The 12,093-nt window shown below is 44.8% G+C and overlaps 2 protein-coding genes across 2 annotated transcripts; both read right to left on the bottom strand.

Moving 5' to 3' along the window:
• Nucleotides 1-678: 678 nt before the first annotated feature.
• On the bottom strand, nt 679-3,113 carry LOC117747764. The gene is made up of 5 exons (XM_034557208.1): nt 3,004-3,113; nt 2,169-2,864; nt 1,316-1,441; nt 1,197-1,240; nt 679-1,077 (listed from the first exon to the last, which is right to left on the bottom strand). The coding sequence occupies exons 1-5, from the start codon at nt 3,056-3,058 to the stop codon at nt 958-960; spliced, it is 1,041 nt and encodes a 346-aa protein (XP_034413099.1). The 5' UTR covers nt 3,059-3,113; the 3' UTR covers nt 679-957.
• Nucleotides 3,114-9,964: 6,851 nt separating this feature from the next.
• On the bottom strand, nt 9,965-11,674 carry LOC117747722. Its single transcript, XM_034557147.1, has 5 exons — nt 11,616-11,674; nt 10,790-11,485; nt 10,582-10,707; nt 10,455-10,498; nt 9,965-10,366 (listed from the first exon to the last, which is right to left on the bottom strand). Exons 1-5 carry the CDS (start codon nt 11,668-11,670, stop codon nt 10,247-10,249), a joined length of 1,041 nt encoding a protein of 346 aa, XP_034413038.1. The 5' UTR covers nt 11,671-11,674; the 3' UTR covers nt 9,965-10,246.
• Nucleotides 11,675-12,093: the final 419 nt, after the last annotated feature.

The raw sequence follows: 12,093 nt of genomic DNA, 5'->3' as shown, positions 1-12,093 counted from the left end.
GCACCCAAGTGGAAACCTTCGGTTCTGAAAAGTGGAGCCAATGCGGAAGTACCTTGAACTTGCATTATTCTAATGGCCACCAGGGGGCGACTCCTCTGGTTGCAAAAAAAGCCTGATTGTATAGAAGTCTATAAGAAAATGGGCCTACTTCTCACTTGATTATTACTTGAGTACACATTGTAAACAGGAGTTTATGGTCTCAATCTCTAGTTTTGAGTCTTCTTCAATACAACGTGATGTTCATTTAGTAAACAATGGTCTAATTTAAAGCAAAATAAACCATAAAGCATTTAGGGCATGGCTACCTTGTGATTGACAGGTTGCTACCACTGCGTTGTCTATGTTTTTGTCTTACAACTTTAACCTTTTCAAAGTCTGTTTTCAGTTAGATGACAGTACATTGTAACATTTTGATTGCCTAATAAAACAAGATGGTGACAACCAAATGCTAGCTCAAACCTCTGGGTCAGTGACTACGTCCAGCTCTTATTGATGTCTATTGATGTAACTCATTTCATCTCAAAACATACAGTAGATGACATCACCTCATGACATGCCAGAAGGTTTTGTTTATTATAAAAATTGTATATATAATAAGGCTCACACGCAGAAGGTTTTGCTTATTCATCATCTGCATTTATTACCACTGTACAAAATTAATGCAAGTTATTACACCACACTTGAACAACAGCCTCCTGAAACAGTGAGCATTCACTTCGCTCTTACATACAAGTATGAACATGAAGCATATATGTTGTACATTTATTTAGCGACTCATTTTTTCTCATGAAGAACGGAACCTTTTAAACCTTTTCAACACAGACAACGCCAAACCAAAGCCCTAAAGTAACAGTTTTAATCAACGCATCTCTTTCCAAAGGAGCAGGAAAGACCTCATGATAAGATGACCTCAGTGTCTCATGGGCTTGATGGAAACACTTAGAAGCATGTACACTTCTATTGCTTTATACTCGAGTATATACATTCAGTCTCGGCGTTGTTCCTTTGTCTTCTAGATCTGTTGACCTTGTTTCCCTTTACAACCGCGTAATGGATGTTTTCTTCATTTTGTTCACCCTGGCGACAAAGCATGAGCCACAATATTGTACTTGAGAGACATAAAAACTGTGGACAGAAACATTGCTGAGTCAGATTGTTTGAATGCTAATGCAGTAGTTAATCTGCACAATGAATACCTCGGCATTTGTTGTGAAGGGAGTTGGACATCTTTCATGAGACTCTGAAAAATAGAAAAAAGTGCCCCGCATTATAACACTGTAAAGTAAGTATACTCAAAGAATAGTTGTTACAGTACCTGTGCATTTGCAGCGGTTTCTCTTGTTCATCATGCACAGTAAGAAAACCAGTAAGACACTCAGGATGGTGGTGAACGTCAAAGCTCCACTTAAGAGAGTCACCCAGAGAACAGAGTGCAGCTCATCTGGAGAGAACCAGGAGACATGCAGGGCTTCAGCTTAAGTGAAAAGGTTAAATAGTTAACTAATAGATATACACATAAATCTTCCCCAGTTGATTCCTTACAATAAGACAATATATATATATATATATATATATATATATATATGTATATGTATGTGTATGTATATATATATATATATATGTGTGTGTATATATATCTATATTCATAGATATATATATGTATTAGTGTGTATATGTGTGTATATATATGTGCATATATATATGTGTGTATATAAATATATGTGTATGTATATGTATATATATATATATATGTGTGTACATATATGTGTTATATATGAGTATATATATATATATATATATATATATATATATATATATCCGTGTATAAAAAAAAACGGGATCAGTTTGCCATAAAAAAAAAATGTAAAAAAGAAAAGAAAAGAAAAACATTATCAAATTAAGTTTAAAAAAAACTCAAACTAAAAACAACCAGTGGTTCTCCTCCGTGTTGGTCACATGAAGCCCATGTTGCTTTTGGTTTCCCATCGTCTCTTAGCCTCAAACCCCCAGGGTATTTGGTATGTATTTGTATGTATATACTGTATATATATCTATATATATATATAGATATATATAGATATATATATTTGATACATTGGAAGTATTATACTGACTATGTGAATACCAATAAATACCAAAACCTACTCTACTACTAAAAAATGACTCACCCTCAAAGTCCAGCTTGGTCCCGTCTCCAAACAGCACGCGTCCACACGAGGCAACAGCACAGTAGTAGGTCCCAGCATCAGACAGAGTCATCGGCAGGTTGTAGAAACAGGTGTGTGTTTGTGTGCTGGGTTTCCTCTCACATTGATCGTTCCTTCCTCCGTGGGTGTAAATGAGTCCTGGATGAGACTCTTCAGAGTCTTTGAACCAGTACACACTGTGTTGCCCATCACAGGTCCCAGTGTGAACTGTACAGTTCAGAGTCACAGAGCCTCCTGGCTGGATGGTCTCAGATGCTGACTGATGGACCAGAACTGGGACGCTCAAACCTGAACCCTTTACACTGACAACAATGCCTTCGGCAAAAGTCAACACCAATAAAGTGCTACCGGCGCAGTAGTAAGTAGCTGAGTCTGAAATGTCCACATCAAAAACTGTCAAGTGATTTTGACCATTTCCAGTATCCAGTGTGAAGCGGGGATTGTTCTTGAATTCTTGATAAAAAGTGGCTTTTGTTTCATACACATAAACGCTGGAGATCAGCGTTGGTTTCTGTCCCAGTATTTGCTTGTACCAGTAAAGCCATGCTGGATCATCAATGGTATAACATGGCAAAGTAATGTTGTCTCCAACATTAGCTGATACAAAACCTCTCTCGTGACGCACAGTTGAGGACAACTTCAGATCAGTTGCATGAGCTGAAGATAAATAAGAGACAAAGCAAATACACAATTGATTAATTCAGCTTAATGAATACATTATATATATGTATAAAAAGATAAGCATTTCTACGAAAAGTTGCTAAAGAAAAGATTGAAACACAAAAACACAACTCACTCATTTTACACAAGAACAACCACGTCACAAAGGAGGAAATCCTTGGAGATGTCATCGTGTTTCAATTCTTGTGTTGAATGAAGAGATTCTTACTTTCTTCACTCTTCAGAGACAAGACTGTTTGATTGGCCGCCCTCATGTGACACTGTGCCATAGTGTCACATGAGGGCGGCCAATCAAACACAAGTCTTTCAGAAAAACAAGACCCCTGAAAGCTGTTTTCCGCACTCTGTGAGGTGATGGGAGCGGAGCCTTCAGCTGTTTCAGCTGTGTTGTCGCGAGTCTTTGAGCTCAGAGAAGAAATCCGTCACATGCATGCCAGATGTCATACAGGACAGTACAATATAATTGAAATTGTACACATATTATCCATACACATATTATTCTGCAAAGAGGAGGTGGACTCAGTTCGTCATCTATTTTATCTTTGTGACGTTCCACATGCATATACTTTTTGGAGTCAAATTTATTAATTCAATTATAATTATTAATTTGCTGATGAATAATTTCTAATGAAATTGGCCTATCTCAGTGACATGTTTGGAAAGCTGAATGAATTAAATCTTCATCTTCAAGGCAGAGAGCAGCACCTTCCTCAGGAAGCTGGAGATGTGGGACATGCGACTCGATCAAGGGAATATTGATTCCTTTAAGAATCTGAGTGAATTTAACCTAATACTGATACAATTTGATGGCTCACACATATCTGCACTAATTTTGTTTTTCACAGGTTGCACTTTGTTATTATCTTGAAAATATATTCAGTGCCAAACATGTAAATTGCAGCCACAATAATCTATTTGCCAAATATTATTTATTTTTTCCTTTATTTGTATTGTACTAACAAAGTCATTTGTATTTTTTTTTGTCTGATGGAGCAATCTGGTTTACCTGAAAGTGATTGCAATTTTCTTTATTCTATTATTTGAAAAAGCACAGATGGAGGAGTCACAAAAAGTTGTTATTTCAATAAAAATTCAGCATGGACCATTTTGTTGGGGCACGCACATTTTTCTTCCTCCGATGTGGGGCGCGACCACTGCAATATGCTGTATGTGTTATGTGTGCAGCTCGAAACACTGGACCCAAACGCCGTCAACGTGGGAAAAGCAACTTTATTGCTCAACAGGATTCAAAAACAGTCTCACACACAAGATCTTCCACGATCTAGACAAGACGAACCGACAAAGGGGAATGACATGAACAGGACTTAAATACAGAGGGCTGGTGCAGGTGATTGGACACAGGAGGAAACTATCAGGGACAGGGCAGACAATCACAGGGACAGGAAGTGCAGAGAAACAGAGGACACGAGAGACAAGGACTTCAAAATAAAACAGGAAACACGACAACACTACAGATCCTGACAGTATGCCCTACTGAAGAAATACTAGTTATAATAGTAACTAAATAATCCTCTTCTTTTTCTTGTTCTTCTTCTAAGAATTCCTATCAGTAGTATTGTTAGCTTCATTATTGGTATTAGCTTTTGACCTTATAAGCACTCCACTGTTCTTGGATATTTTAGTGGTCTTTGGCTAAATTGGCTACTAATTTCCAAACCATCGTAAGACCGTGTACGAAGGAACAAAACGACAATTATGTATTTTCTTACTCCACCGCAGTTTTTTGTCAACAATGTCTCCTGCTGCTGCCGCCTGCTCTCGTCTACTTTCCAGGCAAAGCGCAGTTCATCTCGAACGAACTGATGAACCTCGCCTGGAAAGTAGACGAGAGCAGGCGGCAGCAGCAGGGAGCTTTGACAGAAAATTGCGGTGAAGAGAGCCAGTAAGATACTCAGGATGGTGGTGAACGTCAAAGCTCCACTTCAGAGATACACCCAGACAAGAGAGTTAATACAACAATTATAGTTATTACAACATGAACTAACCTTGTGCCTCTACGAGGGGTGTAAATACCTTTTACTGTATCTATTGGCTTTAAAAACCTTTTACATTCCTTTTTAACTCGACGAGCGGCCTTCAAAATAAAAACATCTCCTCTTAAAACGGGAAACAAAGTAACATGCAACACAATTGATTCTCAAACCGTTTCTGAAGCCAGAAAACAAATTGGGTTACCTAAACTAAATGTGTTTCGCTCCACGTGCCAAACTGTGGACAGGAAGAGGAGGGGCAGGACACGCATGTCAATATATCTGGACAGCAGCGTGAAATGTCGTGGCAATAAAGCCTTATAAGAACAAGACAAATGTGGAGGAGGAATCCCAGAGATGGCGAGAGGGGACACATACTCTTCAGACAAAAAACCCTGCATGTGCACTCTGCTCTTTGGGACTGGATTAAAAAAAATAATAATAATTATTTGATTATTCTCTTCCTATGAATCGCCACCTTAATGTGGTGGAGGAGTTTGAGTGGCTCAGTGATCCTGGGAGCTATGTTGTCCGGGGCGTCAGCCCCTGGTAGGGTCTCCCAAGGCAAACAGGTCTCGGGGGAGAGCCCAGACTAAGAGCGGTTCAACAAACCCTGATGATAAGCAGCCCACGGATTGTAGCCACCTTGCCCGGACAAGGGAAACCGGGGCACCCTCCCGGAGCCAGACCCAGGAGGGGAGCTCGTCGGCGAGCGTCTGGTGGCCGGGCTTTCGCCCATGGGGCCCGGTCGGGCTCAGCCCGAAAGAACAACATGGAGCAGCAGTCACCCTGTGGACCCACCACCCGCAGGGAGAATTATCGGGGTCGGGTGCTATGTAGACCGGGCGGCGGGCCAGGCGGGAGACCTGGGCGGGCCGATCGCGGCAGCATAGACTAGCTCTAGGGACGTGGAACGTCACCTCACTAGCGGGGAAAGAGCCGGAGCTGGTGCAGGAGGTGGAGCGGTACCAGCTAGATATAGTTGGGCTCACCTCCACGCACAGCATGGGCTCTGGAACCAAGCTCCTGGAGAAGGGTTGGACTTTGTCCTTTTCTGGAGTTGCCCAGGGTGAGAGGCGCCGGGCGGGAGTGGGGATACTCACGAGCCCCCGGCTGAGCGCCGCTGTATTGGAGTTTTCCCCGGGGAACGAGAGGGTCGCCTCCCTGCGCCTACGGGTTGCGGGGAGTAAGGCTCTGACTGTTGTTTGTGCTTATGCACCGAACAGCATTTCAGAGTATCCGGCCTTCTTGGAGTCAATGGGAGGGGTCCTGGAAAGGGCGCCGCCTGCCGACTCCATAGTTCTCCTGGGAGACTTCAACGCTCACGTGGGCAATGACAGAGAAACCTGGCGGGGCGTGATTGGGAGGAACGGCTTGCCCGATCTGAACCCGAATGGTGTTTTGTTGTTGGACTTCTGTGCTAGCCACAGTTTGTCCATAACGAACACCATGTTCGAACATAAGGTGGCTCATAAGTGTACCTGGTACCAGAACACCTTAGGCCGGAGATCAATGATCGACTTTGTAATCGTATCATCTGATCTGCGGCCGTATGTCTTGGACACTCGGGTGAAGAGAGGAGCAGAGCTGTCAACTGATCACCACCTGGTGGTGAGTTGGATCAGATGGCGGGGGACTCGGCTAGAGAGACCTGGCAAGCCCAAACGTGTAGTGAGGGTGAACTGGGAATGTCTGGCAGAGGATCCTGTCCGGGAGGTCTTCAACTCCCACCTCCGGAAGAACTTCTCACAAATCCCGAGGGAGGCTGGGGACATGGAATCCGAGTGGACCTTGTTCAAAGCCTCTATTGTGGACGCGGCTGCTCGGGGCTGTGGCCGGAAGGTCATCGGTGCCTGTCGTGGCGGCAACCCTAGAACCCGGTGGTGGACACCGGGGGTGAGGGTAGCCGTCAAACTGAAGAAGGAGGCCTTTCGGGCCTGGCTGGCCCAGGGGTCTCCTGAAGCAGCTGACGGGTACCGGCGGGCCAAAAGGGCTGCAGCGACGATGGTCGCGGAGGCTAAAACTCGGGCATGGGAGGAGTTCGGGGAGGCCATGGAGAAGGACTTTCGGTTGGCCTCAAGGAAGTTCTGGCAAACCATCCGACGGCTCAGGAAGGGAAAGCAGGGTCTACCCCAGGCTGTTCCCAGCAGGGGGGGGGGAACTGCTGACCCGGACTGGGGACATCGTCGGGCGGTGGAAAGAGCACTTTGAGGAACTCCTAAACCCGGCCAACATGTCCCCCGGAGAGGGGGCAGCGCCGGAAGACTTTGGGGTGGATTCACCCATATCCCTGGCAGAGGTCGCTAAGGTAGTTAAAAAGCTCCTTGGCGGCAAGGCGCCAGGGGTGGATGAGATCCGCCCTGAGATGCTGAAAGCGCTGGACATTGTTGGGCTGTCTTGGTTGACACGCCTTTTCAGTGTCGCATGGGGGTCGGGAACAGTGCCCATGGACTGGCAGACCGGGGTGGTGGTTCCCATCTTCAAGAAGGGGGACCGGAGAGTGTGCTCGAACTATCGTGGTATCACACTGCTCAGCCTCCCGGGAAAAGCTTATGCCAGGGTGCTGGAGAGGAGGCTCCGACTGCTTGTCGAACCTCAGATTCAAGACGAACAGTGCGGATTCCGTCCCGGTCGTGGAACAGTGGACCAGCTCTTTACCCTCGCAAGATTACTGGAGGGGTCCTGGGAGTTTGCCCAACCAGTTTACATGTGCTTTGTAGACCTGGAGAAGGCTTTCGACCGGGTCCCTCGGGGGTTTTTGTGGGGGGTGCTGCGGGAGTATGGGGTGCCGGACCCGTTGGCACGGGCCATCCGGTCTCTGTATGCCTGCAGTAGGAGCTGTGTTCGTCTCCTCGGTAGTAAGTCAGACACGTTCCCGGTGGGTGTTGGCCTCCGCCAGGGCTGCCCTTTATCACCGGTCCTGTTCGTGACCTTCATGGACAGGATATCTAGGCGCAGCCAGGGGGCGGAGAGGATCCGGTTCGGGAGTCTCGGGATCGCCTCTCTGCTGTTTGCGGATGATGTGGTCCTGTTTGCCTCCTCGGACCGTGACCTCCAGCATTCACTGGGGCGTTTTGCAGCCGAGTGCGAAGCGGCAGGGATGAGAGTTAGCACCTCCAAATCTGAGGCCATGGTGCTCTGCCGGAAACCGGCGGATTGCTCCCTCCAGGTGGGGGCAAACTGCCTACCCCAAGCGAAGGAGTTCAAGTATCTCGGGGTCTTGTTCACGAGTGAGGGTAAGGTGGAGCGGGAGATCGACAGGCGGATCGGTGCGGCTGCAGCAGTAAAACAGGCGCTGTACCGGTCCGTCTTGGTGAAGAGGGAGCTGAGCCGGAAGGCAAAGCTCTCCATTTACTGGTCGGTCTACGTTCCAACCCTCACCTATGGTCACGAACTCTGGGTCGTGACCGAAAGAACGAGATCTCGGATACAAGCGGCCGAAATGAGCTTCCTCCGTAGGGTGGCCGGGCTCAGCCTTAGAGATAGGGTAAGGAGCTCGGACATCAGGGGGGAGCTTGGAGTCGAGTCGCTGCTCCTTCGTGTCGAAAGGAGTCAGCTGAGGTGGTTCGGGCATCTAGTTAGGATGCCTCCTGGACGCCTCCCAGACCGAGGACACGCTGGAGGGATTATATCTCCCGGCTGGCCTTGGAACGCCTCGGGATCCCCCAGAATGAGCTGGAAAGTGCTGCGGGTGAGAGGGAAGCCTGGGTCGGCCTGCTGAACCTGCTGCCACCGCGACCCGACCCCGGATAAGCGGGTGATAATGGATGGATGGATGGATGATTATTATTTTTAATGGAAAAGCATTTATAGACATAACATATTTAGAGAACCTTTACAATCTCTAGAAAATAACTGCTAATAACCATATTTGATCAGTTTATTGATTAAAGCTACAAAAACGAATAACTTGACATACTGTTGGACAAATGAATGGTTACTTAAAGGGATAGTATCATGTTCATTTTCAGACTCATTCTTGTAATCGGGTTGTTACTAGAACATGTTAACATTCTTTAATTTTCCACACAAACTTAATTTTTCCCTTACCGGCCATCTGAATATACCTGTTTTAGCATGTGTCTCTTTAAAGGACCAATATGTGGTTTTTGGTTGCATCCGGTTGTTTTAATGGTCTCAGATTGCAGTAATACACCTCTCTCTTCCCTTTTGAAGGCTGTGGTGGGGTGAACCTCCGATTGCCAAACCTTTGGTAATGCCTTCACATATAAACAATACATTAGGAGCAACGGAAGTCTCGGGGCTGGCGTTAACACGGTTTTGAACTTTGCTGTTCATTTTACAGCAGTTTCACAAGTTTTTCGGTAAACTACGGTGGCCTTCAGGTAATGTACAATTGTGAAAGCCTCTCCCTAGAGCCAGTGTTTAGTTTGTCTTTTCTGGGCTACTGTAGAAACAAAATGCCACACACTGTACCTTTAAGTCCTGTTCCTGAAAAGCCCAGTCTGCTCTGATTGGCTCATGAGGAAAATATGCAGCACCTTTGCTAAGGGAGTTCTCAGTGGGTTGAGATACTTCAGATATGTTCTACTGAACCTGCATGCGGAAGTGGAGTCAAATCTGAATGTCCTGTTGAATCACATGTTTTCTGATCTAGAAGGTCCACAAAGAAATGATTGGATGTCTTCTTTTATACTCCAGATACCCAAATGTTTTGGCACAGGCACTGAACAAGAGACTTTTTGATGATAAGTCCTCTTTCAGCTGCTGTTGACTCCAGCGTTTAAAAAGGTCTTTTACAGGTAACTGGCCAACAGCTCTATGACGTCTTTGGGTTTGCATGATTATGTTTTATGCTGCTTTGCTGAAAAGAGAATTTCCTCTTCGCTGTATTAGTCCCAATTTCTTAACTTAAGTTCATGAACTAGAGCATCATGCTTTTAGGTAATTAAGAAAGAAAACACCTTCCTGTGCTTGAACATCGAGTTTCACCACTTGTGTCTGTGGCGTCAACCACATTCTCTGTTAAACATATCCTGAGTTGAACATGCGCACACAAATAGTTTCAAGCTCAAAGTGCTCAACAGTTTCATTATGTTTATTTTCTTCAATTGATGACATGAATTTCACAAACAAAAACCCTCATGTGAGTTGGTTATAGGAAACAACAACGAGGATGAACACAAAAGGTACAAGCTGATCTTGAAGCTAGAAGCGTTTGAGTGACTTGAGTGACAACAAATGAGTATCCTAAATATGCACACGAGCGAAGCATAGAAACATGTAATATTGACTGCAAAAGAAGATATACAATCTGCTTATTTCCAACTGAGATATACATCTCCATTACACTTTAAAAAAGAAAACCCCTTTTAGCTCAAAAGTACAAATGTAGTGCGTCCAGTTCTACTGCTTCACGCTGTAGTACACACATTCACTCCAGGTCTGATCCTTCTGTCTTCTTGATCCGTTCTGCAGGTGGACACTTAAAGCCGCATGATACAGGATTTCTTTTGGTTGGTGACCCTGGTGAGAGATCATACATCAGTTGATCATTATTAGATCATTGTTATCCAGAAAACAATGCAGATGATTTAACAGTTTTTTTATTCACCATTGCATTTGCTGTGGAGGGAGCTGGACATCTTGCGTTAAACTCTGGTTGCAAAACAGAAAAAGTATTTTATTCAAAAGCCAAATTAAGTGAAAGCAAGTTGCCAGATACAAACAGAGAGAGTTACCTGTGCTCTGGCAGCTGTTCCCCTTGTTCATCATGCACACTGAGAGAGCCAGTAAGACACTCAGGATGGTGGTGAACGTCAAAGCTCCACTTAAGAGAGTCACCCAGAGAACAGAGTGCAGCTCATCTGGAGAGAACCAGACAGCAGAAACATGACGCTTTCAAGCACCAATGAGATGCAACAACCGTGGCAAAGAAAAGTCACTCACCCTCAAAGTCCAGCTTGGTCCCGTCTCCAAACAGCACGCGTCCACACGAGGCAACAGCACAGTAGTAGGTCCCAGCATCAGACAGAGTCATCGGCAGGTTGTAGGAACAGGTGTGTGTTTGTGTGCTGGGTTTCCTCTCACATTGATCGTTCCTTCCTCCGTGGGTGTAAATGAGTCCTGGATGAGACTCTTCAGAGTCTTTGAACCAGTACACACTGTGTTGCCCATCACAGGTCCCAGTGTGAACTGTACAGTTCAGAGTCACAGAGCCTCCTGGCTGGATGGTCTCAGATGCTGACTGATGGACCAGAACTGGGACGTTCAAACCTGAACCCTTTACACTGACAACAATGCCCTCCATGAAATCAAACTTGTATGAAGAGCTACTTGCGCAGTAGTAAGTCGCTGAGTCAGAAATTTGCAGATCTGTTATCCTCAAGTGATTTTTAATTGTTCCAACATCCAATGTGAAGCGTGGATTCTTGAATTCAGCATGAAAAGTTCTTTTTGCGCCGTACTTGTAGGAGGTAGACATGTGCCTCGGTTTCTCTCCCAGAGTCTGTTTATACCAGTAAAATGTTACTGCTACAACGTCGTCATGGAAACATAGCAACGTCAAGTTTCCCCCAGTTTGACCTGATAGAAATCTATTTACTTGATGAACAGATGAGGAGAAATTCTGATCGATCGCCTGAACTGAAATGATAGGAGAGACGAAGCACATACACTTCATGGTAACATGAATCAACACTTCAGAAGTAATGTCATGAGGAGCGGCCACACACTTTAAAAGATTCAAGCTGCAGTCACAAATACCACAACTCACCCATTTCCCCCCAGAACAAACATGTCAGATAGAAGATACACGTTGGAGATGTCATCGTGTTCAAATTCTCGTGCTGAATGAGAAAAAAATCTTGATCCCTTCGACACTTTTCACTCACAAGCCTGTTTGATTGGCCAACTAAAAGTGACACGACATCCTATTTAGGAAACTTGATCACATGCTCACTGCCAGCTACACAGCCAAATTTGCAGGCTGACATATTTAGAGATATATATGAGGAACAAAATTATTTAAATCACTTGAAAAAATCTTCGATCAGATATCTGATATAAACATATTTTAAACAGTTCCCTCCAAGCATCCACACTTGATACTATACTGATATACTCAGCTCTCTTTTCAAGCTGCATTAGGGAGACATAACACTGTACAGTGTGCAACATGAAAGAGGAATATTATTTTAAATATCACAATAAATCTAGGGTTGTACGATTAATCAAAACTAAATAACAATCTT

Source organism: Cyclopterus lumpus, chromosome 18, assembly GCF_009769545.1.
Source record: "Cyclopterus lumpus isolate fCycLum1 chromosome 18, fCycLum1.pri, whole genome shotgun sequence".
Taxonomy (NCBI): domain Eukaryota; kingdom Metazoa; phylum Chordata; class Actinopteri; order Perciformes; family Cyclopteridae; genus Cyclopterus; species Cyclopterus lumpus.
Note: the sequence above shows the minus strand (reverse complement) of the source record. Positions and strands in the feature narration are given on the sequence as shown.